The following is a 27,980-nucleotide window of genomic DNA, read 5'->3' as shown; positions in this document are numbered from 1 at the left end:
GGCTGAGAACCACTGACATGGTAGGTATGTAAAACCATGTAACTGACATCAAGGCCTGTTGCACTTGTGTAGCCTTATTGAATCAGTGGAGCGCTCAGTCCCTAGCGAGGCAGATGTCACTAGCATCTGCATTCCTGACAAGCAGCTGCACCTGAGGTTCAGGGGACACTTACGTACTTAGGCTGAGCTGTGCGTCACTGAGACTTCATCACCAGCTTTGAAAAGTATATTTTTTGAAAACTAAGACAGCAGCTTTTATATGTTGACTGGGTGTAGAGGAAGGAGTCATTAGAGAGCGAGTTCTGGGGTGTCTGTGTCAAGTGTCATGAGTTCCGTGCTCGTACTCCAAATGAGACTGGTTCTTCTTATGATAACATCATACCGACACTAATTAATTTCTAAATACATTAAGTCAATGTGACTCTTGTGTTTTCTCTTCAGTTTATCTTAAGCATGGCGTAATGTCTCATCTCTCCTTCTCTCTTCCTTCTTTTGTCAATTAGTTTTGTCTTGCTTCAAAGACGTGTTTGGCACAAGACTGAAGGACTTTTTTTTACTCCAACTGTAATAGCAGTCAAGTTACAAGACAAAATGCAAGCCAGATATGGCTTGAAGTGATGACGTGATGAAAGAGCACTATAAGAAGCCACTGTATACCCTACAAACAAACAAACAAACACCAAGACATCCATACATAATAAAGTGCAAGAAAAAATTACAATTCTTTCCAGGAATTCTGCCTCACATTCTTTGAGTATACAGCTTTAACTGGACAGTGAAGATCATGTGATGATCAAAAAACTTTAAATAATAGGCAGCATTTCTAGAAAATGTAGGCAAAATGCATGAAATGTGTGTATATGCATATATATGCAATTACTTTAAAGCTAAACACTGTTGTCTAAGTTTATTGTTCTTCAACTCTGTGGCTGACCTAACACTATGCCTTGCAGTACATGCCTGTATTCCTTAAGCCCTGGCTAATACGTGGGCTTCTTGTGGTGAGTCTGAAATTCCACTGCAGTATTTTGAGGGGAGAAACTCTTGTGGTTTATAGCATCATCAGTATCTTGAGATGGAAATGAGGCTTTATGGAAATCAATCTTCCTAAAGGACTCTGTACAATACAAAGTGCTTAAAAAATAAAAAGTGAGGGCTGCTTTTACAGTTTTGGCATCAGCCCAGTCTGTGTTCACTTATGGATAGTTATACTATAGATGGGTGCTCTTCAACCAGAGTGCTTGCTGCTGTGGTTGAGAAATAGGAAAAAAACCCTGGTTGCAAAGGGGGTTTGCTATTGCTTTATCCTCTCTCCAAATTCTCACACACAGCTTTTTACTTCTTTTTTCCAAACATCACCTGTCCTGTTTCTATGAAAACACAGCTTAATTCTATGTCTGCTTATGTCTGTCTAAGTTATTTTCTATAACTGCACTTAAGGAAAAATGACTTTAACTCAATTTGACTATATCTTGTGTTAAAAGGTTGTTCATAAGTCATGCAGAACCAATAGTGTCTTCTTTGTGTAAATTCAGTGCTTTTCACTTCCTTAGATCAATGACAGGACATGTGTAAGCCACTGCATTTTTTCATGTTCTGGCCTACTGCTGCTGGTGTTTGCTATGTCCTTGCTGCTATGAGTGTACCACAATGTAATTGTCTAAACATGCTTACACTGCTGTGATGTGCCTATGGTGAATCCTGCATGGTAATTTGATTTGATTTGATTAATGGACTTTTGAAAGTGTAGTCCCCTCCTTAAAACTCATGTGGTTTGAGACAACCATGTTATAGGTAACCTTGCTTGTTTTGCTCCACCAGATTGAATTAATTACTGTAGATCACTTAAGAAAAAAAACTAAGAAAAAAATACTCGGAGTTGATCACATAACAATAATATGTTGCATTTCTAATGACTTGGCAGCAATTATTTTTTTGCTATGAGGAGTGTAAGACATACAGGTATGCTTTAAAATGCTTATATATTATAACTGTTTACTGTGAGTTTTACAAATCCCTGTAGCTGTCTGAGCTTATTGTCCTATGTGGGAAAAATCGACATTGGCTTGTAGTCTTCAGTTTCCATTTGCCTCTTTTAAAGATTGCAGGAATATGGACTGAATATACAAAATTTTCTGGGTTATTGCCATGCTTGAGCCAAGCTCAGTTGGTCTGCCTGAAAACAATGAAGTAGAGAATCTTACATCCTTCACAAAACTGTTTAAACAATTTCTTTTCAAACTTTGTCATCACTTAGGAACAGCTAAGGGAGTCTGTGATTGCTGAGAGATTTTCTTGGTTCTTCTATACACCATGATATTTTCTCTTCACTCTGTAGTGTAATTTCCAGAACATTTGGCTCCATGTAAGTGCTTACAGTGGTTGGCATGTTGTCATTCAGACTATTCTTTGCTTTATTTTAAAATTGACATTTCAGATCTGGAGTGGAATCTGTTAATTTTCTGGGTTTCAGAATGCATATTCAGAATTGTGTTTGCAAATAAAATTAAGTATATATATATATGTATATAAATATATATATGAGAGAATTCATTTTATTTTAATAATTTATTTCAGTCTCACTGTAAAATGCAGTAAATAAATGGAATATAAAATATTTGCATCATCATGGCTGGAGCCTGAATTTCATATACCACCATAACCTTGTCCTTTTTTGGTTTTGATATAAAAAATCAAAACCAAGAGGCTTGTAATCCTCCATATATTGATTTTTTTATTATTAAAAAGTGAAAGTTGAAAGGCAAGTCTAAGTCTGCTTTATCAGCCACACTTGGACTGACTTTGGATGCTGTTTCTAAGAGCCGTAGATGTGCCAAAGACATTAAAATTAACTTTCTGCTTGCATTTTGCCAAGGTATCCTACTTCTATTTTTTTAATGAAAATAATTCATTTTATTTGCTTTGCAACAAATACTTTTGTTCAGGGGAGTCTCTTCTGTATTAGGCAGAGTCTGCCACCTGGGTTAAGAGGGCAGCTTGTAAAGATATCAAAAGAAGCTTGTAAGTATGAGCACTGTTATTTCCTTTAGAATTTGCTGTGCTAGAAGTACTCTAATGACAGTTCATTGGTGTCCATTTGGGGAAGAGGGATTGGTATTTTTATTTGAGAATTATTTCACTTGGGAAGCCTTCAACATAATAGGTATGAATGAAGCAATTGCAACAAAGTATAATAAAGGTTGTTCTCTGAGAGGATGAGCTGGAAAAGATGTTCATTGGCTGTTGCAAGCTTACCTATCATAGAAGTGAATCCTTACAGCTGTGTCCTTGTCCTCCACTGAAAGAAGGAGTGTGAATGTTACTGAAATTCTCTAGTAACATTTTCTATGTCCCTTATTTCTCTTCAATTCTTCTGTTCTTATAACCTTGCTGTGGGGCAGAGTTGTTTGAATACTTATAAAGACAGGTCAAGTTCACAATATAGAATTTTATTGAGGTTACCTTGAATCATAAAAGCAAAGAATCAGTTAGGTTAGAAAGAACCTCTGAGATCATCAAGTCAAGCCTTTGACTGATCACCACCACCTTGTTAACAGGACACCAAATGCCAGATCCAGATCTTGAACACTTCAGGGATGGTGACTCTACCATTTTCCTGGCCATTCCAATGCCTGACACCTCTTCCAGTGAAGAAATGTCTCCTGTTGTCCACTTGAACCTCCCCTGGTGCAGCTTGAAGATGTGACCTTTTGTCCTGTCACTGGTTGTCTGGGAAGAGACAAAACCCCACCTGGCTGCAACCTTCCAGACAGCTGTAGAGAGTGTTAAGGTCACCCCTGAGCCTCCTCCTCCCCAGGCTAAACAACCCCAGCTCCCTCAGCCACTTCTCATACTGGAGAGACCACATCCGTCACCACCTCTGTTGACCTTCTCTGGACACACTCAAGCATTCAATGTCTTGTCTTCAAGGCCCAAAACAGAATGGGAGGTGTGGTCTCCCCAGTGCCAAGTACAAGGGGACAATCCCTTTCCTAGTCTCACTGGCCACACTTGCTGCTGCAGGCCAGAATGCCATTAGCCTTCTTGGCCACTTAAGTGCATGCTGGTTCATGTTCAGCCACTGTCACCAGCACCCTCAGGTCCTCTTGTCCTGGGCAGATTTCCAGTCACTCTGCCTCCAGCCTGTGGCACTGGCTGGGGTTGTTGTGCCCAGTGTAGGGCCTGACACTTGGCCATGTTGAACCTCATGCTGGCCATGTTGAACCTCATGCTCTTTGCTTCAGCCTATCAGTCCAGCCTGTCACATCCCTCTACAGAGTCTCCCTGCTCTCCAGCACACCAATACTCCACCCAGCTAGGTAGCTCCACACAGCTACCTGTGAATTTACTGCAGACATACTCGATCTCCCCATCCAGACCAGCAATGAAGATATTTAACGGGACTGGGCCCAACACTGGTGCCTGCGGGACACCACTAGTGAGCAGCCACCAGCTGGATGCAGCACCATTCCCCTCCACTCTCTGGGCCTGACATCCAGCCAGTTCTTAACCCAGTGAAGGGTGCTCCTGTCCAAGCTGTGTGCTGCCAGCTTTTCCAGGAGATTGCTGTGGGAGACAGTGTCAAAGGCCTTGCTGAAGTCTGAGCAGACTGCCACAGCCTTCCCTTCATCCACTGGTTAATTCACCTCACATAAAAGGATATCAGGTTGGTCAGAAAGGACAAAATTCTGTATTACATATAGAGTCATAGAGTAGTGCTCCATAGACTTCAGCCTTTCAAAGGCATGTTTTCTTCACGGGTCTGTGGCAATAAGGGGAAATGTTGTCTATTTTTATCTTAAAAACAAGGATCTGAGATATGGAAAGACCATGATTTGTCCAGAATCCACAAGTGGCTGGTGAGTCCAGCAATTAAGCTTCAGTTTCCTTGAGGATACCCACCTCCACCTCTTTTCTCTGAGATTACTGTATGACAAGGTATTAAAAATGTAAAATAGTGGTTTTCTTTTCATGTGATATAGATTATGAGATTTCTGTTTGATGTTTTATATCCTTTTTAAACCCTCCCTAAGACTAGGTATGGTTTGATTGCTCAGTTTGAATTTCCAACCATTTAGGTCATTTGCACACATAGTTCAAATAGTAAATCTGAAGCTGCAAACTCACTAAAAAAAATCCAAAACGAATGGTTTTTTGCACAAGAGCCAAGGTCACTTCTTATATCCATCATATATCCATCATATATCAGGCCCTTTAAATGGAAGAATGAGAGGGATGGCAGAGGCCTCAGCATGGCTCAAGTTGGAAGAATTTACTCAGTCAGAATTTCCATTATGTTTTGAAAAAAGTAGTTTTACATTAATACAGGGTTAGGCCTGCAAATGGTGCTTGTTTATCTGCAACATTTAGCATTCTCTTGCTTATTCTTCCATTCAATGCATACTGTCAACTTGTGTCGTTAATCTCATTTTATGACAAAGTAACCCACCTAGATGAAGAAGAAAAGCCAATTGATATAGTCTTTTTGATTTTCAGTAATGCTTTTGACAGTTTTTCTGCTATTGGCAAAATTCAGAGGCCAAAGCAGCTTAAAATTCAAAGAGAAATATAAGTAATTTTAAAACTTTTTTTTCCAAATAAGATTGTATATGGAAATAACAGCATTCTGTGTCCTTAAGCTTTTTAAACCATTTGTTGCACTTTAACATCTACCACATTATTGTTTTGGTTTTTTTCCTTCAGCATGGAGAGAAAATAATATATTTAGAGGGAGGGTGGAGGGTTACTACAGCACTTTTATTTATTTTTGCAGTGGATACCCTGCTGAAAGTTGCATTGACTGAGCACAGGACAGACACAAAGATCAATCCTAGTGGGACCAAAACCCTTGAGGTAGTGCTTACTCAAAATCGATCAGTCTTTTCAGTTGTCCCTGGCAGTGATGGCTGTTACATTTTCTTACCATTTCACTACAGCTTTTTCTTCCAAGTTATATTGAGAGCATGGTCAAAGGTGCCGCCCTCATCTGTGTTCCATTCAAACCGCAGTGATTTCCTGTAATATCAGTAATTTTGCTACATTTCAGTCTGTCCGTTCTTTCTAGATGTGACACCATCGTAATACAACAAAAGAAATTTACACTTTACATTGATAAAAGGGTTTTCAGTGTTGGTATAACCTCCTGAATTGCAGTAAATAATCACCATATTTGGAGAGTTCTGACATTTTCTTTTTCTGGTACAATGGCTTAAACTATCTTATATTGCTACCATTCAGGTATCATAATTCTGCTCTAATTTGCATGTTGTTTTCCTTACTTCAGATTTTTTTTGTACCACATTGATCAGAAGCTGGTGCTGGGCATATTTTAGTACATGTATAGAATGTCAAGGTTTACTACATGAGAAGATGTACAAAATATAAGGCAAAATCATATAAATATCAAATATTGTAGCATTATGATACCTATGAATGTGTTGTATATGTACGTAAGCTGTATCCCCAAATATGACAAAATATATTATGTGTAATCTCATTACTAACACTGTACAACTACCACATTTGCCAGCAATACAAGCCAGTACTAAAAGGCTTTCTCTGACTCAAGAAGGGTGGAACTGCACTGTCTTTGTTGTACTGTTTGCAAAGGACTGTGCTTCCTAGGACTGTAAATAGGGTACCCTCCCAAGACCAATATAAGAAGAGGCATTATTTTTAAAAGTAGCCGCTGTTTTAATGTTCTTTACCATAGGCTAATTTTGTCTCTGAGCACTGACTATGTAGGCACTTCTGGTTGAAGACAGGATGTCTTTGATGAGAGAAGGGATCAAGCACACTGAGTTCAACCTTCTTCCTCAAAGCAGGACATATCTGTCACAGTGATGTCCTACTAGTAGAGTACTCCATGTCATTGAAGTTGCCTCAGATAAATGGACTATACAAGGAAGTTGGTATTTGCCAATTCTCCATTCCTCTTCTCATGCAGATATAGTTCTGAAATGCATGCATAAATTAGCATTGCTTGCGGTTTTATGAATGGTACTTCTCTTCTAAATTTATTTGCATTTTTCAGCTTAAAAAGTATCCCATGTGGTCAGAAACAATAGAAATTGTGGAATTCAGCACAGCCCTGAATATGAGATTATTTGGAAAATATCACTGGCTCATCTATCAACTGTTAAATTAACAGAAGAGTTCTCAGGAGGTAATCATCAAATTAGCTACTAGTGTAGCTTTCCATAGTTCTTCTGTTTTAGTGCTCTTAGACTTAGCACTTCAGAACCTTCTTCCATCACTGTGTCCCATCCACGTTTAAATATATCTCCTAAAACATTCAATATGTGTTTACTAATTGTGATCAGGGTAAAATTCAAGTGCTGTGCTTGTGGGACATTTTTTTTTTATCAGAAGCTGTATTTAAGTGATGATACACAGTAATTTGTTCATTCTTCTGTCAGTGTAATTTACAAGGCAACGACAGATAAACATAGCTATACAAGATTCATTTACAGTGACACAATGGCAGATACACAGAGCAGAACCCTGCCTATGAGATAAAGTGGACTGAGTGACTTATGCAGTAATTAGGGGATAATTGTCATTAACCTCGCAAACAGTAGTTTACCCATATTGTTTAAAAGGCTCCAGGATGCATAATGACAAGGTAATCTGTCAAAGCGCTAGGGGGAAATATTAATAAGATTTGTGCAAGCCTGGATAGAAAATATGCAGAAAGCAGCCACATTAAGCTAATTGGTGGATGAATATACACTTGTAAAAGTGCTTCTAATGGCACGTTTGCTGCTCTCCAAATGACTACTGTTAATGTGGAGAAGTGGGCTGCCTAGAAAGTCAGGACTGCTGGGACAAGAGGGTATTAAGACATGAAGGCACAGTTATTATTACTTTGTACACTGTAATATAATTTCCCCACTTTCTTTTGCATTTCACTGCCTCTAATAGGTTCAAACTGATAGCTCAATTCATGCCCTTTTATATTCCAGCGACCTTTGCTATTTTGGTGTCACTTCTGCACCCTGCTGTCTCCCTTTTGCATCCGTTGCCACCTATGACACACCTGTGTTTTATTGGTGTAAATTTTTTTTGGTAAGCAATAAAAGAAAAAAAGCCTCATTAAGATCTTGTAGTATATATTGCAAGTAATAATGCATAGTCCCCTAATGAATAGTAAAGATGGAAATCAATCTCCTGATTCTGCTGCCATTCATATATCCTGCATATAGTACAGCTGAATCCCCTTACTGAAACACAATTTGGGTTCAATCAGAAAACCAAGCATGTAATGAAATCCAGTTTATGAGTATAACTCATTGACACTTTCATTCCAGTGTTTATGGCCTTGGACAACGTCTCAATTCCTTGCAATGCTCCTGGTTAGGCAAATTTCTTACTGACTTAGCTGGACGTTTTACTGGCAAGCCCAGAAAGACTCAACTTTTCTTGGTTATGTTTTATGGCTTTAGTCAGTTTAGATTTAACGTGAGGGAAGGACCGTCTGATAATTTGATTTGACTTGACTGGTTAGATGTCTTGCCCTGCATTTGCTGCAGTCCATGTTAGTCGACCAAGGATATCAGACACAATTTGTTTATATTATTGCATAGTCCATTGGGAAAAGTCTCTGCTGAAAAGAGGCTGGGTGTCTCTTGTGGCTGTGTGTATTGCAAATACAATACCTTATGAGTGCTCTTTGTGAATATTTCCCATTTCTCATAAAAATTGTGTGTCATTCTTTCAGGGTTAGTGAAACTAAGGCTCGGAGAGCACTTACTACACTTACTGAAAGACTGCCAGAGAACAGAAAACCAGAGAAAATATAATTTTACTTCTCAGTGAATTTTGCAGCACTAACACCAAGAAGTAAAAACATAAGTGATTTTTGGTGACTCATAGTATCACAGCAAATTTTTTTAGGTACTATACCAAAATGGCCAAATATATGTGCAAAATTTGTTGAAAGTGAGAATTAAAATAAATCATTATTACACATGCTATTGTTATATGCATGATGGTTATTTCCAATGCACTTACATGCAAAATTGTGTTCTAAAATGGTTTTGTAGCTGAAGTTATTTCAGTGGCTTACCATGTTCATGTCTCTGTTTACATGGTATCTGAAAAGTGCCCATGGCACCTCATGCACTCTAAATTTTACACACATACACCATGTACTTGGTGATTTAATTACCTCTAGTAGCCATGTTGGCCTAAGGACAAACACGCTGTTACTTGCCACAAATTAATGGCAAAGCTTCTTCAGATACTTCAATGAATTTTCCACTATAGCAAGTTGTAGAGAAGCAAAGGTGTCAAAATATTCTCTGTACTTTTTGGGTCCAAAGTTATGGATTTCAAAGCCATCAGATTTTTAAAGAAATTTGAATGAGCAATTCAATAAAGTCTTGATATTCTACTGTTTCAGGAATGTTGAGAACAAATGGTTCCCCTCAGTGTGCATTAAAAATATTTTTGTGAGCAGATTCTGTAAAGTATATGTTCACCTCACATTAATTTCTCATTTCCAAAAGTCTTTTGGACATTGCAGCGAGAACAGATGGTAAAGGGAATAAATGTTGGCATTTGAAAATTTGTGCAGTTTTTTGGGGTGAGAAGGACAAAATACTTGGGAAATTTCCCTAGTCCTTCAAAACAAATGAGATAAGGAGAACTGCTAAAAAATTGCTTTGGATCTTCTTAAAGCTCAAAGTGTCACTTTGTATCCATGCTAACAGAAGTTCTGTCATCAAATAGTGGAATCTTTTGCCTTTTAACGCTTGTCACCAACATGACAGTTGTAAATCAAAGCAAATGTTGTTGACATCAGAGTACCTTGACCTGGCTTTGGCTGGGATAGAGTGCACTGTCTTAGTAGCTGGTGCAGTGCTCTTTTTTGGATTTAGTAGGATAATCTTTTGTACAAGTGATTTCTATTCGTTGCCTAGTAGTACTTACTCTAAACCAAAAATTTTCTCAATGTCTCATGCGCTGCCAGCAACCAGGTGCACAAGAATCTGTGAGGGACCATGGCCAGGACAGGTGGCCTGAACAAAGTTACATTCCATACCCTTTAACATCATGCCCAATATATAAACTGGGGGGAGTTGGCTGAGAGGGGCCAGTCCCTGCCTGGGGACAGTCTGGGTATCAGTCAGCAGGCAGGGAGAAATTGTATTGTGGTTCACTTCTTCCTCTTGGGTTTTATTCTTCTTTCCTTTTCATTTCCAGTAATATTAGTATGTTTTATTTTATTCACTCACAGAGGGAATAGTAAGGGAGCAGCTGTGTGGTGCTGTGGGGCAGCTGGGGTTAAACCACAGCAGTTATACCACTGTGAAAACTGGTAAATGCAAGAAGAGTATCAGACTCTGGTTATGCTTAGATCTTTTTCCTCTAAGTATGGACAGACATCTGCTGTGCAAAAGGAAAAAAAAACAACTTGTCTGGCACCCAAATGTAAAGAGACTTGATGTATTTTCTATGATTAAATAAAGCTCAAGCTGTTGTGATTAAATACCTTGTAGGCCCACAGTGACCTATTATGATTTTAAAAATAAAAATACTGTGTGCAGTGTTACTCAGGAAAAAAATAGTCACTGTCTTGTGAATTATACATATATACATATTATCTGGTCCATAATCATCCATAACAAAGAGAATATTTTATCACAAGTCAAACAATATGTTTTAAAAATCAGACAAAGCATTTAAAACTAGTGCCCTTGCATCCTAATAGTTTCACTGGATTTGCAAAGGTGAATGAAGAGGGGAAAGAGTTCAAATTACTGGGTTTTTTTAAGGAATCAGTAAGAGACATTACCCCCAGTCCACATGGCTGCTTTATAGTTGGCAAATGAGAGTCTCATCCTCTTTCAGGGCCATGATTTCAACGACATTTTAAGGTTGATGAACCCTAAACATGAAAAGGTATCCTATGATTAGGGTACACTATGAGGAGGTTCAGTCCCCAAAAGGAGTCATATGTTCAGGATCTGGTGTTTTCATACCATTCCAGGCAGCTTAGTCCAGAACCAGCATCCCAGCAGGTTGCTTGTGCAGAGAGAGGTCTGCACTCCTGGCATGCATCTTTGGGATAAGATATGAAACAGAAGACCTGCATACTTTTGGTCAATAAAGACCCTGAAGGCCATTAAGTGAGAGTGTGGGTGGTTAACGGCGGTGTCCTGGCCAGGTTTCCGCTGCGGTTATTGCATTCCACTGCCTTATGTTTCATCTGCAGTTTCAGCAGGACATGGTGTTCCTCACTTTCACTCCAAAACCGTTGAGCAGTGCTCCTGTGCATTGTTACACAGCTGCTGTGCTCCACCATGGTGGTACGCCCCCAATATATATTCACACAGATTTGGCTCCACATACTGTTTCAGGGCTAAGTTAGGTCAAAATTATTTTCCAGCGTGGTCTGTGGAATTACTCCAGCTTTATGGTGCAATTATTCTTGATCTAAAGTGCAGCCAGATTTGCCCCAGTGTCTACAATATCAGTTCATAAAGTTTGCAAAGGTCTTTGGGGGTCCTTTTGGTGAAAACACAAAATGTTTTGCTGCTGAATGCATAAAGAGATGTGGCCAAGAAGGAGAAACTGGAGCGAGCACTGTCACAAACCTGGCTGCAAAGTAAGCATGTAATATATGTATGTATGTTTGTATATACATATTTGTATATATGTGTGTATATATATGTGTGTGCTTGTGTGTGTGTGTGTGTGTGTATGTATATCTTTATATGTATATGTATGTATGTAAATAAAATCTCCTTCATGCTACTCTTCATTTGAACACGCACTGCCAGTGTCATTCTCAGTAAACTTTAGGAGAGACAGCTACCTTCTCTTCTCCTGTAGCATGGAGGTATCCTTATGCCTACCCAGTGTCTTTGGGGCAAGGCAAACAAGTGATAAGAGAAAGGGGGTGCCAGAAGAGAAGAATATCCTTCAGTTCTAGCAGAATGGAGGCTGCAGTGAAGTCAAAAGATAAAGATTTCCATTATTGACTGAGAACTCAGTAGTGCTGCACTGTTTCTTCCTGCTGCAGCAGTATAACTCAAGGAAAGGACTGCTGACACTTAAACATTCATTTTTTCATGCAGTTTCCATTGGTGAAGGGAGGCTGGTGGGAGGTGGATGAGAAGTGACAGCTGAGGGGAAAAAATTTCAACCATGCCTCTTTACAGTCTTAGTGTGTTAAATCTCATATTAGTTGCACATGTAAAATCACACTGAGCAAGTATGGACATCTTTTCTTCATGTTTACAGGAGCAAAGGTGAGGGAGATTCGGCATGGTAAAACTCATATCAAGAAAATGAGTATCTGATTGCTTGTGTGAGTGTATATTCCTGTGGAAAACTAGATAGAGGGCTTACTTTGGTCCTACTGAGATCAGTGGGAGTTAGCCAAAATGAGTAAGGGATGTTGCTTATTGTCCCATCTGTATTAATGTGAGTTGGTGTGGTGCTGCACAGTTTTGGTAACTCTTACCCCAGGAGTAGTAGGACTACCCAGAGTGTAGCAGCTTGATATTTAATTGTGAAGCAAAGAGATGCTTCTGGGAAATTCAGCCAAACAAAAATAACAAATCCTAAATCATGGAAATTATGAAGGCTTTTCTTTATTGGAAACAAATGTGGATTTCTATTTTTTTTTTTGGTCTACACCCTAATTAAAACCATCCTGTGCAATTATAGTATGACCAAATTAATATGTTTCAGTCTGCTTTTCAACTGTTACAGCTGCATTCAAAATGTTTCTTTGAGATCAGCTAGAAAATACACAACTCCTTAAGAAGAGCTTGTAGAAGAAAAATTTGGGATATACCCTGAGATAGTCTAATTATTTCATCAAATATGTATCTGTGCAATATTTTGTAACAAGGAAACTTCACTAAGATGCATCAAAACCTACTGTTTAGGTGCATATGCAAACTTACTAAAATATGAAGCCTGGCAATTATTTCCTTTTTCTGTACAACTTTGAATGGTTCTCAGAATAGCTCCTGAAAATAATCCTTGAGTGTCTCCCAGAACATAAAGCTAGTTTTATAAGCAATCTATTTTTTAACCTTTGTATTAATCTCAGCCTTGTATGGGCATCTATCACCGTGTATCCAGTCTGGTGTGTATATACATTTTTCCTATCCTAAGTGAATCGTAAGATAACATAGAACTGCAAAAAGTCAGTGTTGTATATGTACAGCAGTCTGTTTCTCTGTGTGCAAACATGTAAAATTCTGCCTGTAATGCAGTCACAGCAGTCATGTGAGCTTCTCACACAAAATTAGAATTTAAAACAACTGATTTCATAATAGAAGTTCCAGGTTTACAGTGTATGTTTATGATGAATGCTTCTGTAGGCTGTCCTTATTTTCTAAATAGGCAGTTTTTAAACTGGGAGGTTTTAAAGCTCAATTAAAAAATTTAAAGACTGAAGGCCTTCAGGAAATGAAGATTCACCTTCACAACCCTCCCCGGTTAAGCTCCTAAAAATTAGAGTGATCTTTGTGTCCATCCCCTCTTGTAGCTTGGGTAATCATCTTGATCCCACCATGTGTTCTTCTAGACCCAGAAGTTTACGACAAGATGTACCCTAGCATATCCTGACACACATCTTTCTTCCTAACATACAGTCAGCAAAATTTAGGAGGCAGGTTCAGGGTGATAAACCATGACATTACTTCACAGATCTAATGTCATATGTGATATATGCAGGTATGTTGTGTGTATGTGATGTTTATTCAAGTAATAGGCTTGAGTGTGTGGCTAGAGTTAGTAAAAGTTATGGGTTATGTCTTGAATCCTTGGAGGTCAGTTTAATATAGTTTAAAGATTAAAAGATTTTCTCCAACTGAAATTGTGAGAAAGAGATTTACACAGTAAAATAAAATTTAATAAATAAAATAAAATTGATTAAATTAAAAATCAAAGCAAGGCTGTTTGGACAATGTAGGAAGAACATTAGTGTATGCTGTACAGATTGGGCATACTTGTCTTCTGCCTGGCTGAGAGCTGTATGCATGCAGTTATATCTCTGTACTCACTGACTTCCTTGTACACATTGTCACTGGAGGCTTGGCTTAATCAGTTGTGAGCTGAAAAAAGTAATATAAATTGGAACCTTTTGTCATGAAGTATTTAAATGTTGATATGCTTTAATGGCTTTGGGGAGAAAATTTAGCATGAGAGATTGTAAGAAACAAGAAATCGATTACATGTGAGAAAGGACTTGAACCTCTAATCAAGTATTACCATATACAGAAAGATCCCTAGCTAGTTATAGCTAAATTCAAATGGGATAATGGTTAGATTTTTTTTTTGTTAATTTTAAGCTTTATCAAAAAATGACATTCCTATTCACTCTTTATCTAGTTTTGCATAATACATGCTTACAATGATTTCTGGAAAGTTTTCAGTGTGTAAATATGGAAGCATATGCTAGACAGTATCCATCAGCAGTGAGGGTTTTATGAAATACAGGCATCTGCATAGTTCTCTCTGTTTTTGTTGGGTAAAAAAGGCCAGAAAACTTCTTGCTGAAAATTAAAAAGATAAAATTTGATATAGCTAGTAGGAGTAGACGAGGAGTATTTAAAAACAACTTTCTGGTTCCCTGCTTTTTCTATGTCAGCAAGGGTAACACCATGACTATCACACCCTTAACTGCCAGTTTCCCTGATCAGTGGGACTTAGCAGCTGCTGAAGGTCTGCTGCTCCTCATTGTAAATTCTTAAACAAAATCAAACAAAGGGTGGTGGTGTCTCATCAAGAGATAACTCATGTAGCTAAGTGCCAGCTTTGCTCAGTTAAGATGTGGAGTAATTCCCTGAAAGCACAAAGAGAGCCCCTGCTTTTATAGGCTTGTCTGCCTGTTCTGTGTATGCAGAGAGCTGGCTGTGCTGCCATCAGGGATGGACTGTGTGACACCGCCTTTCCCTTCTATGTGGGAGTCTGTTACAGGATCTCTACCTACTATTCTCATGAGTTACTGTTGTGCTACCTGTGATTAACTTTTAATTACTTATATATCGGTTTTTGTAAAGCATCCATCTGTTATATAAGCTTGATTTAAATGAAAACAAAAACATAAAATGTAGCAGTAGTACATTGCAAAGCACTCTGCAGCTGGCTGCAGAGAGAAATCCTAATTCAATACAGGTAAGCAGTGTAAATTAGACAATGTTATTTCCATCTTTAAACTATGGAAATTACAATTAGAAAGAATTTATATTTGTGACTTGGGATGGGAAATGTGTGCAGATATATGAGGTCAGATATGACAGCGAAGGCCTGGAGATCAAAATCTGATTAAAATCTGGTTTTGCAGCTCCATGTAGGAATTACCCTTATGCTGAACTGCTATGGTTGGCTGGAACTTGTTGAAGTAGAGTTCTAAGAAACTTTAGATCTTACCCAAGGGGAGAATGGCTAAAGTTATTTGGGTGGAAAAAAAAACCAAATACAATTTTTAAGCTTTAAAATATGAACCTGTCCTTTCATTTTTTTAAAATTTTTTTTTTTAATGGCATTGGTGGATTGTCCTTCCACCCTTCATCTCGTTTAGGTTTGGTTTTGTTAAACTTATTTTTCTTGGAGTTGATATTTGCTGTTCTGGATGTTTTCTGTTAGATAGTACTTACTGCCTGTGAAATACTGCTACATTAAGAACTGTAAGGACATAGAAGTCAGACCTGTCCACTGTGCTTAGGGGTGTTCAAAGGCGAACACATTTCCACTAATGCGGCAAACCAAAATCAGCATCTGCATCATGATGTTTCATTCATCACCATAAATACAGAATGAACATTTTCTACACATAGATAGGTTTTGGGGCTTTCCATCTGGGTTAACTGGGTAAGATTTTCCAAGTTAATTGCTGTTGAGATTCACTGTCTTTCAGGGTTTGATTGTAAAAGTTCACATGTGGACCATTTATAAAGATTTTGTAGTTGTTTCTAAGGTACTGAAACATACATGGCATTAATCTTCAACATTAACTTTATACCCGGAGAGGTGAACTGAACATTTTCAAACTGAAATAGTAAAACCAACTCTAATCAATTAAACACATGCTTTTTAATTTGACATTGCAAAATTATATTTTTTGGTACTCTAGGAAACATGAGGGAAGAGAAGTATCAATCATCTGAAGACTGAAAGTAATTAATTGTTTTAATAAATAAAAAAAATAAATCCAGGGGGTAAAGGGGCTGGAGGGGAAGAAAGATATTTCAGACCTAATAATCAAAAAAGAGATAATGATTTTAGCAGCAGTGTGTAATCCAAAGTCTTCAGGTAAGGTTTTGAACCTGAGATTCAAGATCTAAAAATATCAGAGGCAGTATGGTGGTGTGTCTTGTAAGGCTTTCAGACTGTCTAATGCACGAGGAAGCATTGGAATAATTTTGGTTTGATGGCCTTCCACATTTCTTGTTGGTTATAGTTACTGTGCTAATTTTATGTCCAGCATTTGCCCAAAAGGAAAGATGCCAATAAAATGATGTATTCATTATATAAGTATTTTAATATGTTTTTATCAATACTTGCTTGAATGGATTGCCTGACATTACATTGCAGAATTTTTAAGTCCTACCTTCAGGCAAATCTCATGCTTACTAGCAAAAATGAAAGTGTGAAATGCTTTTTAATGTATATTTAACAACAGATAGTCTTGTGATTACTGATGTGTATTCTCTCTGGATTTTTCCCTTGCTATCAGAAGGCAATGTTAAGAGACAACATTTTTACACATTTATGCTATTTACATCCATCAGATCCTTACTTTTTTACATATTTTTAACTGTCATTTATAAGAAGACTACAAAAAAAGTAATCTCTCAACTCGAACCATAACAAGGTTGCAAGCTTACAATCAATCAATTGCCATTAATAGTCCAGGAAAAAACGGATTAAGGTAGAAGTGTTATGTGCTGTTTTCAACACATTTTGCCTTGCATCCAAGTTTCTTATGACATGGTCTATAAATGGTTTCAGTCTTTTATCCTCTCGTATTTAAGGAGCAAATCTATCAATTGTATTTATTTACTCTTTCTAATAGTGTTACCATTTAATAGTGATTAAATTACAATTTTTTGTATTATACAGTGGTGTGCACAACAGTTCATGTTTTACTAATGTATTCTAAACAGTAGCATTCTACAGAGATCACTGTTATTAAAATAAAAGTACTGAAAGCATCTTAGATCACAGAGTCTCAAGGTCTACATTTTGTGTACTCTGACACTATTAAACTCAGTCTGGTTTTCTAACTGACTCTAATTAGAGTATTTACATGGATGGAAAGTTTATGTTGTTTGGTCAAGTTCTATTAACACGGTTTGCATCTTGTTTTTTGAGCTTAGTGTTTCATGTTCAGGCAGCAGAGCACCTTCTTCAATAATTATGCAGAATCAATAAGCTTTTCTTTGTGTTTTGTCTTTGTTGTTTCTTTGATATGGCCTCTAGGATGCTGCAGGCAAGGTGCTGGACCGCTGGGCCATCATGTCCAGGGAAGAAGAGATCATTACCCTTCAGCAGTTCCTGAGATTTGGAGAAACTAAATCTATCGTGGAGCTGATGGCAATTCAAGAAAAAGAAGGGCAGGCTGTGGCTGTGCCATCTTCAAAGACAGATTCAGATATAAGGACTTTTATTGAAAGCAATAATCGCACCAGGAGCCCAAGTCTCCTTGCTCACCTGGAGAATAGCAACCCTTCCAGCATTCATCATTTTGAAAACATCCCAAATAGCCTTGCATTCCTGCTTCCATTCCAGTACATAAATCCAGTCTCTGCTCCACTGCTGGGGCTGCCTCCAAATGGCCTCCTGCTGGAACAGCCAGCAATGAGACTCCGTGAACCAAGCCTTACGACCCAAAACGAATATAATGAGAGCAGTGAATCTGAAGTTTCCCCTACGCCTTTCAAGAATGAGCAAGCATCCAGCAGGAATGCTTTGACTAGCATCACAAATGTGGAGCCCAAAACTGAGCCAGCCTGTGTCTCTCCTGTTCAAACACCTACGCCAGTCAATGATTTATCGAAAACAGAACACACAAAAAGCTCATTCCGAATTCACAGAATGAGGAGAATGGGGTCAGCCTCCAGGAAAGGAAGAGTGTTTTGCAATGCATGTGGCAAAACTTTCTATGATAAAGGTACTCTTAAAATCCACTACAATGCTGTGCACCTGAAAATCAAGCATCGATGCACTATTGAAGGCTGCAATATGGTCTTCAGCTCTCTCAGAAGCCGCAATCGCCACAGTGCTAACCCAAATCCCCGCCTCCACATGCCTATGCTAAGGAACAACCGTGACAAAGATCTAATTCGTGCTACATCAGGTGCCGCTACTCCTGTCATAGCAAGTACAAAATCCAACCTAACTTTAACAAGCCCTGGGCGTCCACCGATGGGGTTTACCACTCCCCCTCTGGACCCAGTACTACAGAACCCTCTTCCCAGTCAGCTGGTCTTCCCAGCTTTAAAGACTGTCCAACCTGTTCCTCCTTTTTACAGAAATTTACTTACTCCTGGAGAGATGGTGAGTCCTCCAACTTCACTCCCAACCAGTCCCATAATACCAGCTGTGAGTGGCATGGAGCAGCATCCCCCTCCTCCTTCAGAGTCATCGGTACCTTCAGTGTTGATGCCCACCCCAGAGCCCAATGCAGACCTTGCCCCCAAAAAGAAGCCAAGAAAGTCAAGCATGCCAGTTAAAATTGAAAAGGAAGTTATTGACACTGCTGATGAGTTTGATGATGAAGATGAAGAGGTGAATGACAGGAGCACAATGGTGAATGACATTGGTCATGACAATCACTGCCATTCTCAGGAGGAAATGAGCCCAGGCCTGTCTGTTAAAGACTTTTCCAAAAATGACAGAAGCAGATGTATGTCCAGACCAGACATAAGAAGGGCAGATAGCATGACATCAGAAGACCAGGAGCATGAGAGAGACTACGAAAATGAGTCAGAGTCATCAGAGCCCAAATTGTGTGAAGAATCCCTGGAAGGCGATGATCGCCTCCATGAACCTGGTGAAAAATCTATGATGCACAGTGACCGACCAGATGAAAACCACAATGACTCTTCCAACCAGGATGTCATTAAGGTGAAGGAAGAGTATACAGACCCTACATATGATATGTTCTATATGAGCCAATATGGACTGTACAATGGAGGCAGTGCCAGTATGGCTGCTCTTCATGAAAGTTTTGCTTCTACATTCAACTACAGCAGCCCTCAGAAGTTCTCTCCAGAAGGTGAAATGTGCTCCAGTCCAGACCCCAAGATCTGCTATGTTTGCAAGAAAAGTTTCAAGAGTTCCTACAGTGTGAAGCTTCACTACCGAAATGTTCATTTAAAAGAGATGCATGTCTGTACAGTGGCTGGCTGTAATGCTGCGTTCCCATCACGGAGAAGCAGAGACAGGTCAGTAAATATTAATTGATTTTCTGCATTATTAAATGCATTGAATTATGGAAGAATAGGCAGTTTAGGATATATGAAGAAATAGAGAGTTGCACAGTAATGGCAAGTGACAATTGTGTTCCCATGACATTGAAAGAGATTTAGCACATTGAGATTTTCATTGTTCCTTGGCATTCAGAATGGTATATATTGGGCCATCCTCTTAAGTGACTGCCTAGATAATAAATGTCATTATACTTTCTATTTCCTGTGAACATGTATATAGTACTTCTGTTTATAAGCTACAGCCCTCACTACCTTTATTTTCTTTTTCCTGTAACATTTAAAACAAGGAAATCTTCTATTAAGTGTATAGTAAATTATATACAATACAAATATCTCCATTGCATGCATAACAAACCATAGAACTAGGAAAGAGGGCAGAGTGGATGGGTGGTTGAATGAAAAGATGGAGGTAGGTAAAGGACTGGAATTATTTCTATCCTCATAGGGCCATACAAAAGCAAACAAGAAGCATTAGAAGGTTGTTCTTTACTATTTAAGTTTTAAAACTAGGCGCTATATTGTAGTGAGAGTAAGTCAATATTAAGCATTAGAAAATCATTGTCAGTTTCTTTAGTAGAACCTACATACATCTCTATCCACTATGGTCATTTAGTCTACGTTACTACTTTCTGCATGTGAACAACAGCCTTCTCCACCAGTGGAAATTATGCACATTCAGAGAGAAGAGGCTTCCCTACATATTTTTAAGATCAGTCAGGGTATATTGTGCTGGCCCTTCAGATGACATCATGCCTGAGCTATGCTGCATCAATACAAAAGCAGGTGGGCTTAAACAGAAGCAGCTGGTCCATAAACTTTCGTTTAAGGGGGTTTTTTGTTTTGTTTTGTTTTGTTTTGGGGGTTTTTTGGGTTGTTTTTTTTTTTAATAGACTGTTCTTTTTGATTCCTGAGGTGAATATAATACAAATAGAATTTGTCAGAGTGATACCATAACACAAGTATTTCATACTTGTGGATAAAAATTCTCTCATTGGATGATCGTACTGTCACATAACAAGATCTCTCTGGTTCATGGAGTAATGGTGAAATTGGGTCACCTGTTTTCCTTTACTTGTGTTTCGTATTTTTTCATTACGCAGTAAAAATTCAGCAGACACAGGAAGGAAATTAAAACTAGCTAAACATTTCATACACAGCTCCTGATTTGTTTTTTTTTTTTTTCATTGAAATTGATGTGGTTTGAAAGGGAATGTTTCTTATCCTATAAAATGAAAGCAAGTTAGTGTTAAGGATACTGAGGAGCCAAAATCACTGTTTTGATCAAGAGTACCATCCCCTAACATCTCATGTCTTCTCTTATCATTTATGAAATTCACTAAACCGAAAAATGTGAACAAACATAAGAATACCAGTTCAAAACACTTAAGAAGGACAATCTAGGAAGCTTGCATTTCAGTAGGTTAAACTACTAGATACAAAGCAGGTAGATCTAAATTAAAGAGTAATTTTCTTGCTGTGTGCTGATAAATTTTATGAGTCTTGAATTTGATAAGGGAATGTGAATCAGTGGCATAATCTATGTTAAGATTAGATGTGTTAAACCCCTTTCAGTTCCTGAAACCATAATTGTTAGTCAAGAATTTGGTTTGGTCAGTCTGTTTCCTTAAATGAATTATGAAAAATCAGTCATGTACTACACACAACAGCTTTGAATTAAGCATGTGATGCAAGAGCTGATTAGCTTTAGGATGTCGAACTTTATGCAGTGTATTAAATTTCAACCGTAATACATTGAAAGATCAAGGTAGTAATAAAGTTAGCATAGTAAAGATTTAGATATTCTAAGAGTGACTGTGATGACATGCATAAAATTTTTCCAAGAAAAAAACCCGCATATAGGACACGTATTGAATTTTTTTGTGATATACATAGGATACTACTGTTAAGCTTATTGAAAGAAGCATGAAATAAAAAACTGATTTAGCGTCTTAAATTGCAGGCTGCAAATTTAAAGATAAAATTATTATTTGCATATTATTTTGAGTGGTGTAATGGACAAGGCCATTTTCTTACATAATCCCATTAGTAACATTCAGAATATGATTCTGTTATGTGTTGCACCTGGGACAAAAGAAATTTTTTTGTATATTATATTCTTTAATTGTAAAGATTCAATAAAGGTTCTGTAATTCAAAAACTTCAAAGGTGTGGTACAATTTGTGTGCCCTACTAGTTTTTATTAGTTGTTTATCAGTTTTGGCTTGCAACAGTAGTCAGGAAATGCCATTAAGACCCAGGAAATCCTCCCATGGTTCAGGATAATTTTTTTTAGACACTTGAGCAGGATACATACACAAAACTTCCCCGGGCTATCCATTTTTATCTGGAAGTGCCATGTCTAGAAATGTGCAGAAATGCAATCATATGTACAGCATGTCAAAGAAAGCAAGTGAGAGATTTAAGTAACATTTTCTAATACTCATCAAAAAAAGGACAATTTTTTTGAAAAAACTTTAGGAATTAAAAGTTAAATCAATATATTCTCCCCCCCCCCTTTTTTTTTTGTGGTGTTGGTTTTTTTTGTTTTGTTGAGGGAGTGATTTTTTGTTTGTTTGCTTCTTTGTTTGTTTGTTTGGGGGTCTTTTGCAAACTGTTTAATTACCCCCAAAATTTTTCCATTACATTTGTTTTAGGTTTTTTTTCTCATCATCCTTTTGAATATTTTTTTTTCTTTTTTTTTTTTTCTTGAGAGAGTATATGCAATTCCCAGCTTTTCAGATTATGGAGACCACCAAAAAGATAACTAGATAACTAGATTAATAGGATTGCAAAGTGAGAACTTCTTCCAACCACTTAAATCAATTTCACTTAAAAACTCAGGAGCGTTTTGCTAACAATTACTGTATGAGAAATAAGGGTTAGCTACCTACAGCACATAGTAATAACTCCTGGATAATATTTGAAATGGATTTGCATCCCATTTCGGACTCATTACAAAAGTCTCTGTGATTTGCCTGTGCTATGAGTCACTCATATAATCTTTGATTAGCTGGAGTGTCTTTGCTTTGAAAATTAAAATGAATTTTTTTTCCAGTACTTTTAGTACTATCTCTGTAATGAAATCAGAGTTCTAGCTATTCTATAGCTTACAGTATTGTGAAGTTTTAATTTTTTTTTGTCATTTTATTAAGTCTATTACTAGCATTATATTAATTATATTACTAATCTAGTTAGATATCTAAAACTCACAACTCTAGCTGTGTTCTGTAATAAAATACTAGTTTAAGTGGAGATAGATAACATTGGCTGATTATTTTTGTTTCCTTTAGAGGCATCTGATTTGGTTTAAGTCCTTTTCCAATGCCATTCTAGTTAATCAAAGGTTAATCAAATATTCCCCCTTGTACATACACAAAACATATCACATCAGGAGCAAAAGCAGTGCTGCTTGGATGAAGGAGGGGTTTTATCTGTGTCAGAGCTGCAACCCCCTTTTTGCAGAAAGCATCCTGTAGCAATTTGTGCTAAGGTTGACCAAATCTAGCTTTATTATTCCTACATCATTCCTGCTGAGGTCAACACTTGCATAAATATCCTTCTGCCTAGAGTGTTGGAATATCCTCTGATATCTTTGGCCAACCACTGCTAATCTTTGCAAATTATGGTCAAGATCACCAGAAGATTTTAGAGTCCCACTTCACACGTGTTTTTTTTCAATTCAGGAGGAAGGAAAGCAAAGTAAGACTTCTTTTCCTTACTATCAAAGACCCAGAAATTCTATTATCCCTTCTAAAAATTAAACGGTATTCTTTTCCAATAATCAAACTCTGTTTAGCCTAGATATTTTTAAAAGCATCTATTTTCATCATTCTTCTGAGTTACAGGTAACATCACTCATTAAATCACCCTTTATACCTAGATTGTTTGGTCTTTTCCTCAGAGTAGTCTTTCAGACTTCATTACCTAGAAGCACTAGACTTGGGTAAACCCCATTTTCTTCCATAGTTCAACAACCACTTCCTGAATAGCTGTTCATCCATTTCTGTTCCTGTATTTACTTCAGATGTCCTTTCTTCTAAAGACGTGATGTTCAGGCTAAATCTTGTTGCAAAAAGACAATGGAGAGTAAATAAGAAAAGAGACCATATTTAAAATTTTGTCAGAAACATAGTCATAAGCCTCCTTTTGAATGGGAAGACATATTTTCAAATAACTTTTTAAATGGAAAAGAGATAGGAAGAAGATGCATTCCCTTGAGGACTGACCAATTGAATGGAAAGATTTGTCCTTGTGGGTTGAATTCTCTCTGGAGTCAGAGAAGATCTTTCCTGCAAGTGAGAAGAAAGGGCCAGTGGCCACAGTAGTCAGTTCTCCTGGGATCTCTTTCCCAGCCTCATCTATGAGTTTTATCTCAGCCCACACTGAGTTTTCCTTACAAAGAGATGGGTGTAGTTAATCCTTGAAGTCTGCACAGAGGTGCAGCTGCTCAGGGAATGATCCTGAATAGTGGATGAGACAGGTGGATGGGAGGAGGGAAGAATTATTTCCTGACCAAAGGGGACAGCAATGGCAAAGTTTCATCTAAGTCTGAGTTGAAGAGCACATTCAGAAGGTCTGAAAGGTGCAACTTAGAGTGGTTGGCTTGATTTTGGTTTCTCACCAAAATCAAGACCCTGTAAGACCCGAGAATTTTGTGGTCAAAGCCAGTGATGAAACAGGTGGCAGGTGGACCTTTTGCCTTCATTGCGTCTTGCTGAGAAACCTTTTTTTTTTTTTTTTTTTTTTTTTGAGGAGAAATAGAGCCATCTTCTCAGTTAGACTTAGCGCATGCTAAATCCCCATTTAGCATGCACCCTTATGGACACTATTAAAATCAGTTTAATCAGGAGGAATCAGTTTAATTCAGAGGAACAAACCAGAACTTTTCATTTTGTCTCTCTGCTACTTAAGTAGGGACTATTCATTTCTCAGGTTTGTCTTTTAGGTTTAAGTTTTCCCAAAAACTGAGCATGCATATGCATGTGCATGTGAGTGTGTGTGCATGTGTGTGTGTTCCACAAGATGGGAAACGTAATTGAGGCCCATGAATAAATTTAAAAACAAAATAATATCTGCTCAGGGTGACTTATAAATAAATGTGAGGCAACTATTGATGCCAAGTGTGATCATGCCATTTGATTGCAAGTTAAATCAGTCCAGATTTAAAAATGTAAACTCCTTGATTTGTATGGAGCAAGACATCTGTAAGTGGTTTATTAAAACCTGCTGATGTTTCCAGAACTAAATTTGTGCAGATATGGGCCTCTGGGTAGCTGTATGGAAAAAGCAGAGACATACTTTTTGTCTGGTTACCTGACTTCCGACCCTTGTACAGGTGTGCTTGAATAAATTAAAATCAGTTACCTATGATGAGCCACTGCAAACATTATCAAGGGAAGTGAAGATGTGAGAAATCTGTTATCTGCCTCCTGTTATCACCTCCTTGACACAACAGTACCCATTTTTTAATCATCATCCTAGGCTTGGAATCTTCTACAAATAACTTTTTAGAGAATTATTTTCCATAAATGCCCTCAATTCTAGCTCCAATAAATATAATACTTTGCATCAGTCCATTATAATTATTACTGCATTCCCCAAATATAATTAGCTGTCATATACAACTTGAATTTCCTCCAATAAGAGCAAGAAAATCCGTTTTTAAGACATTGGATGTTTGATGAACCATTTGTCAAGAGACAAAAATTGTATCTGATACATTTTTAAAAATATAAACACATTTTACATCTGTACTATTGTTTCTGGACGTAATGCAGTTCACAAAGAGACTAGCTGCATATCCAATACAATTGAATGAACCATTAAGTTTTCTCTTGCAGAGACGCTAAGATGTGTGTCATTGCTAATATTCACATAACTCTTCCTTACCCAAGAGAACCTGTATCATAAAGAAACATTTTGTGCCATCCCTAACACAGATCTACTGATCTAACATCTTCCGAGGGTAGTCATGTTGAACACAGACTGACTGTCATATTGCATACTCACCAATCTGAACAGAAGAAGCAGAATTAAAGCTAGAGTGCATATTAAAAAAAGTCTTCATAAGATGTTTAAATAGATTTTAATAAGATTTTTAACTTTAAAAGAAAATAAATAAATTGAAGCATGAGTCTACTTATGTGAGCAAATTTTGAAGAATCAGTTCTGGTGTGGAGGGAGTTTTTTTCCAGCTACATACAGTCACTTATTTGGGATTTGAATTGGAGGTGGTGATTGTTTTATAAAACAACGTGCTGTTGTTTTCTTGTTCTACATTTTCTTGTTCTGCTTTGGTATACAAAATTATGTCACTTAGAGAGGGAGAATACATTTTTTTATGCAGTTCAAGAAGTTTCATTTTTATGTGAACTTGCAAAAGAGCCAAGATCTTTTCAGTGACCTAAAAAGTTTATTTAAACAAGCTGCTACACCAGGATTAACATAGGTGGGAAGCATAAGTAAAACACTGAAAAGCCAAAAGCAGAACAGGTATTGAGCAATATTTTTGCCTGGTATTTATTGTGATAAATAGTGTAAATGTTGAATGTGTTTTGTCCCAAGTTTCCTGCATAAATTCTGTGAATGAGGCTATCTGGGAAGACAGGACGGGGAACATGAAGGCCTGTCATAATATCCTGGTTGCCCTTAGGTTCATAGAAATTACTGGAAGAACCACAAATTTTCCAGAGAGTGGGAGACAATTATTTTCCATTCATCTGAGTAAGTGTAAAGCTGTTCCCCATTTATGAAGATGTCCCATCTTCCCTAGAGTCTTTTGGAAGTGGTTTAAATAAAACATCTACCCACATGAGTTCCTGCAGGGAAAGCCTCTAGCTCTTCTTTTATACTTAAGAGCAGAAGGTTTTAAGATTTCTGCTACAGTAAAGGAAGCTGTACTTTACAGATAGAAGATAACACCAGGACACTGCATCCAAAAGTCTGGGTGGAACAAGACACTGCACACTCTCAGGTGCAGGAGACTGGGGAGAAATAATGAAGGGTGAGGGAAACAAATTTGTGTCAGGAATAGCTGTGTGTTTATTGCCCTTTGGATTTACAGCTTTCAGTGAAGGACAGACAAACTCAGGCAGGTAAATGCTGTTGTGCATATAATCATCATCCATTCATTTGTCAGCTGTGCATGTCTGTTTGAAAAGAGAAACTTTCAATTCAAGAAGTAAACTTTTCATCAGATCTTATACCCTGACCAAAGATTATTAATAGCTGAGACCATTTGCTTTTCCCCATAATGACGATGCTGCTCTTTCCCCTAGATTTGAGCTGTTTCATTCATTGGAACATGAACTGAGTGACTGTGTTGGGACATATACGAATTAATGTGAGTAAGAAAATTGGTGAGGCAAGTCTTACGAATGAAAACAAACAAGCAAACAAGTGCACACACACACACAAAAAACAAAACTGAAGGAGGGAAAATTTACCATGTGTAGGTGCCTCAAAATAACTATAATGCTTTGTTGAATGTTAGTGTGCCAGTTCTATCAGTATATCTAGATAGAGGTTGACATTTCAAAATATATTATGTAGCAGGTGATCAGTATAGTAAAACAAAGATAATTTGGATTACTATTCTATTCCTTTTCGACAAAATACATCTTAGCTACTGAGGCAGGTGAGACAGGAGAGTTTTCCACTGAAATACATCATAGTGAAAGATGTTACTCAAAAATAGTTGGCAATTAATGGGCTCTGGGGAAAAGAAACCCAAAATTCAACTTCTCTAAATCTGCAGCTTTTTTTTTGTGATTATACAAGCTGCTAGTCATTAGCAAATATGACAGGGAGTAAAAGCAAATTTGTGAAGTAGAGTCTATCATTTCAGAAATATACTGTTCATTTATAAAATATTAGTGGTAAAGCTGAAAATACTGCTCACTACTTATCTCAGGGTGATTCTGAAGGAAGACACACAGAGTTATGAGAGTTAAGTGCTCCCCAGTTTCAAGGAAGAGACCACTGTGTAGGCACTGCAAGTGCAGTGCAAAACACTGTGCACAGCTTTTTACTACCCCTTAATCCTCACCAGCAGTACTAGAAGTTTGCTGTCCTTTTTCTCTTCAGGCAAGCAGTGCCATACATCATGTACCAGTATTTGTGGTGCTATGCTGTAGTACCTCAGTACCGACCACTCATTCACGTCCAGCACGTACACATAAAACATTCTCTAATGGTACCTTTAGAGGAACCTCAGATGATCTTTTGGGACCTGAGGTAACATAGGAATATCTCAAGTGAGATACCTCTTATGGCTCATCACAAGTTGAAATTTTAATGGCAAACACTGGATAGTTCCTGACAATAGTTTTAAGCCCACTACTTCTAAAAAAAACCTAAGGCTTTTTGTAGTGCTTCCTGCTTTGCAGCAACATCTTTTAAATGAGGAGTTTGCCATGTGCTAAGAACACTATTTTTTTAAATTATTTTTTTTAATTAAGAGTCTGTTTCACATTTAAGCTTGCCCTGAATAGCATTGCTTTAAAAGATCTGTCTAAGAAA

At 37.6% G+C, this 27,980-nt stretch overlaps 1 protein-coding gene across 9 annotated transcripts in view; it reads left to right on the top strand.

The window, feature by feature from the left end:
- Window positions 1-27,980, top strand: part of BNC2 (basonuclin zinc finger protein 2) — a 335,545-nt gene that overhangs the window by 284,027 nt on the left and 23,538 nt on the right. For 7 of the 9 annotated variants that reach the window (XM_064403273.1, XM_064403274.1, XM_064403272.1 and 4 more), the window contains one exon: window positions 17,449-19,415. In XM_064403273.1, the coding sequence (XP_064259343.1) occupies window positions 17,449-19,415 (1,967 nt within the window). Of the gene's footprint in view, window positions 1-4,226; window positions 4,667-17,448; window positions 19,416-26,737; window positions 26,803-27,980 lie in introns of those variants that run through there. The other 2 variants (XM_064403278.1, XM_064403279.1) reach the window with 2 other exon arrangements.

This window comes from Passer domesticus, chromosome Z, assembly GCF_036417665.1.
Source record: "Passer domesticus isolate bPasDom1 chromosome Z, bPasDom1.hap1, whole genome shotgun sequence".
NCBI lineage: Eukaryota > Metazoa > Chordata > Aves > Passeriformes > Passeridae > Passer > Passer domesticus.
Note: the sequence above shows the minus strand (reverse complement) of the source record. Positions and strands in the feature narration are given on the sequence as shown.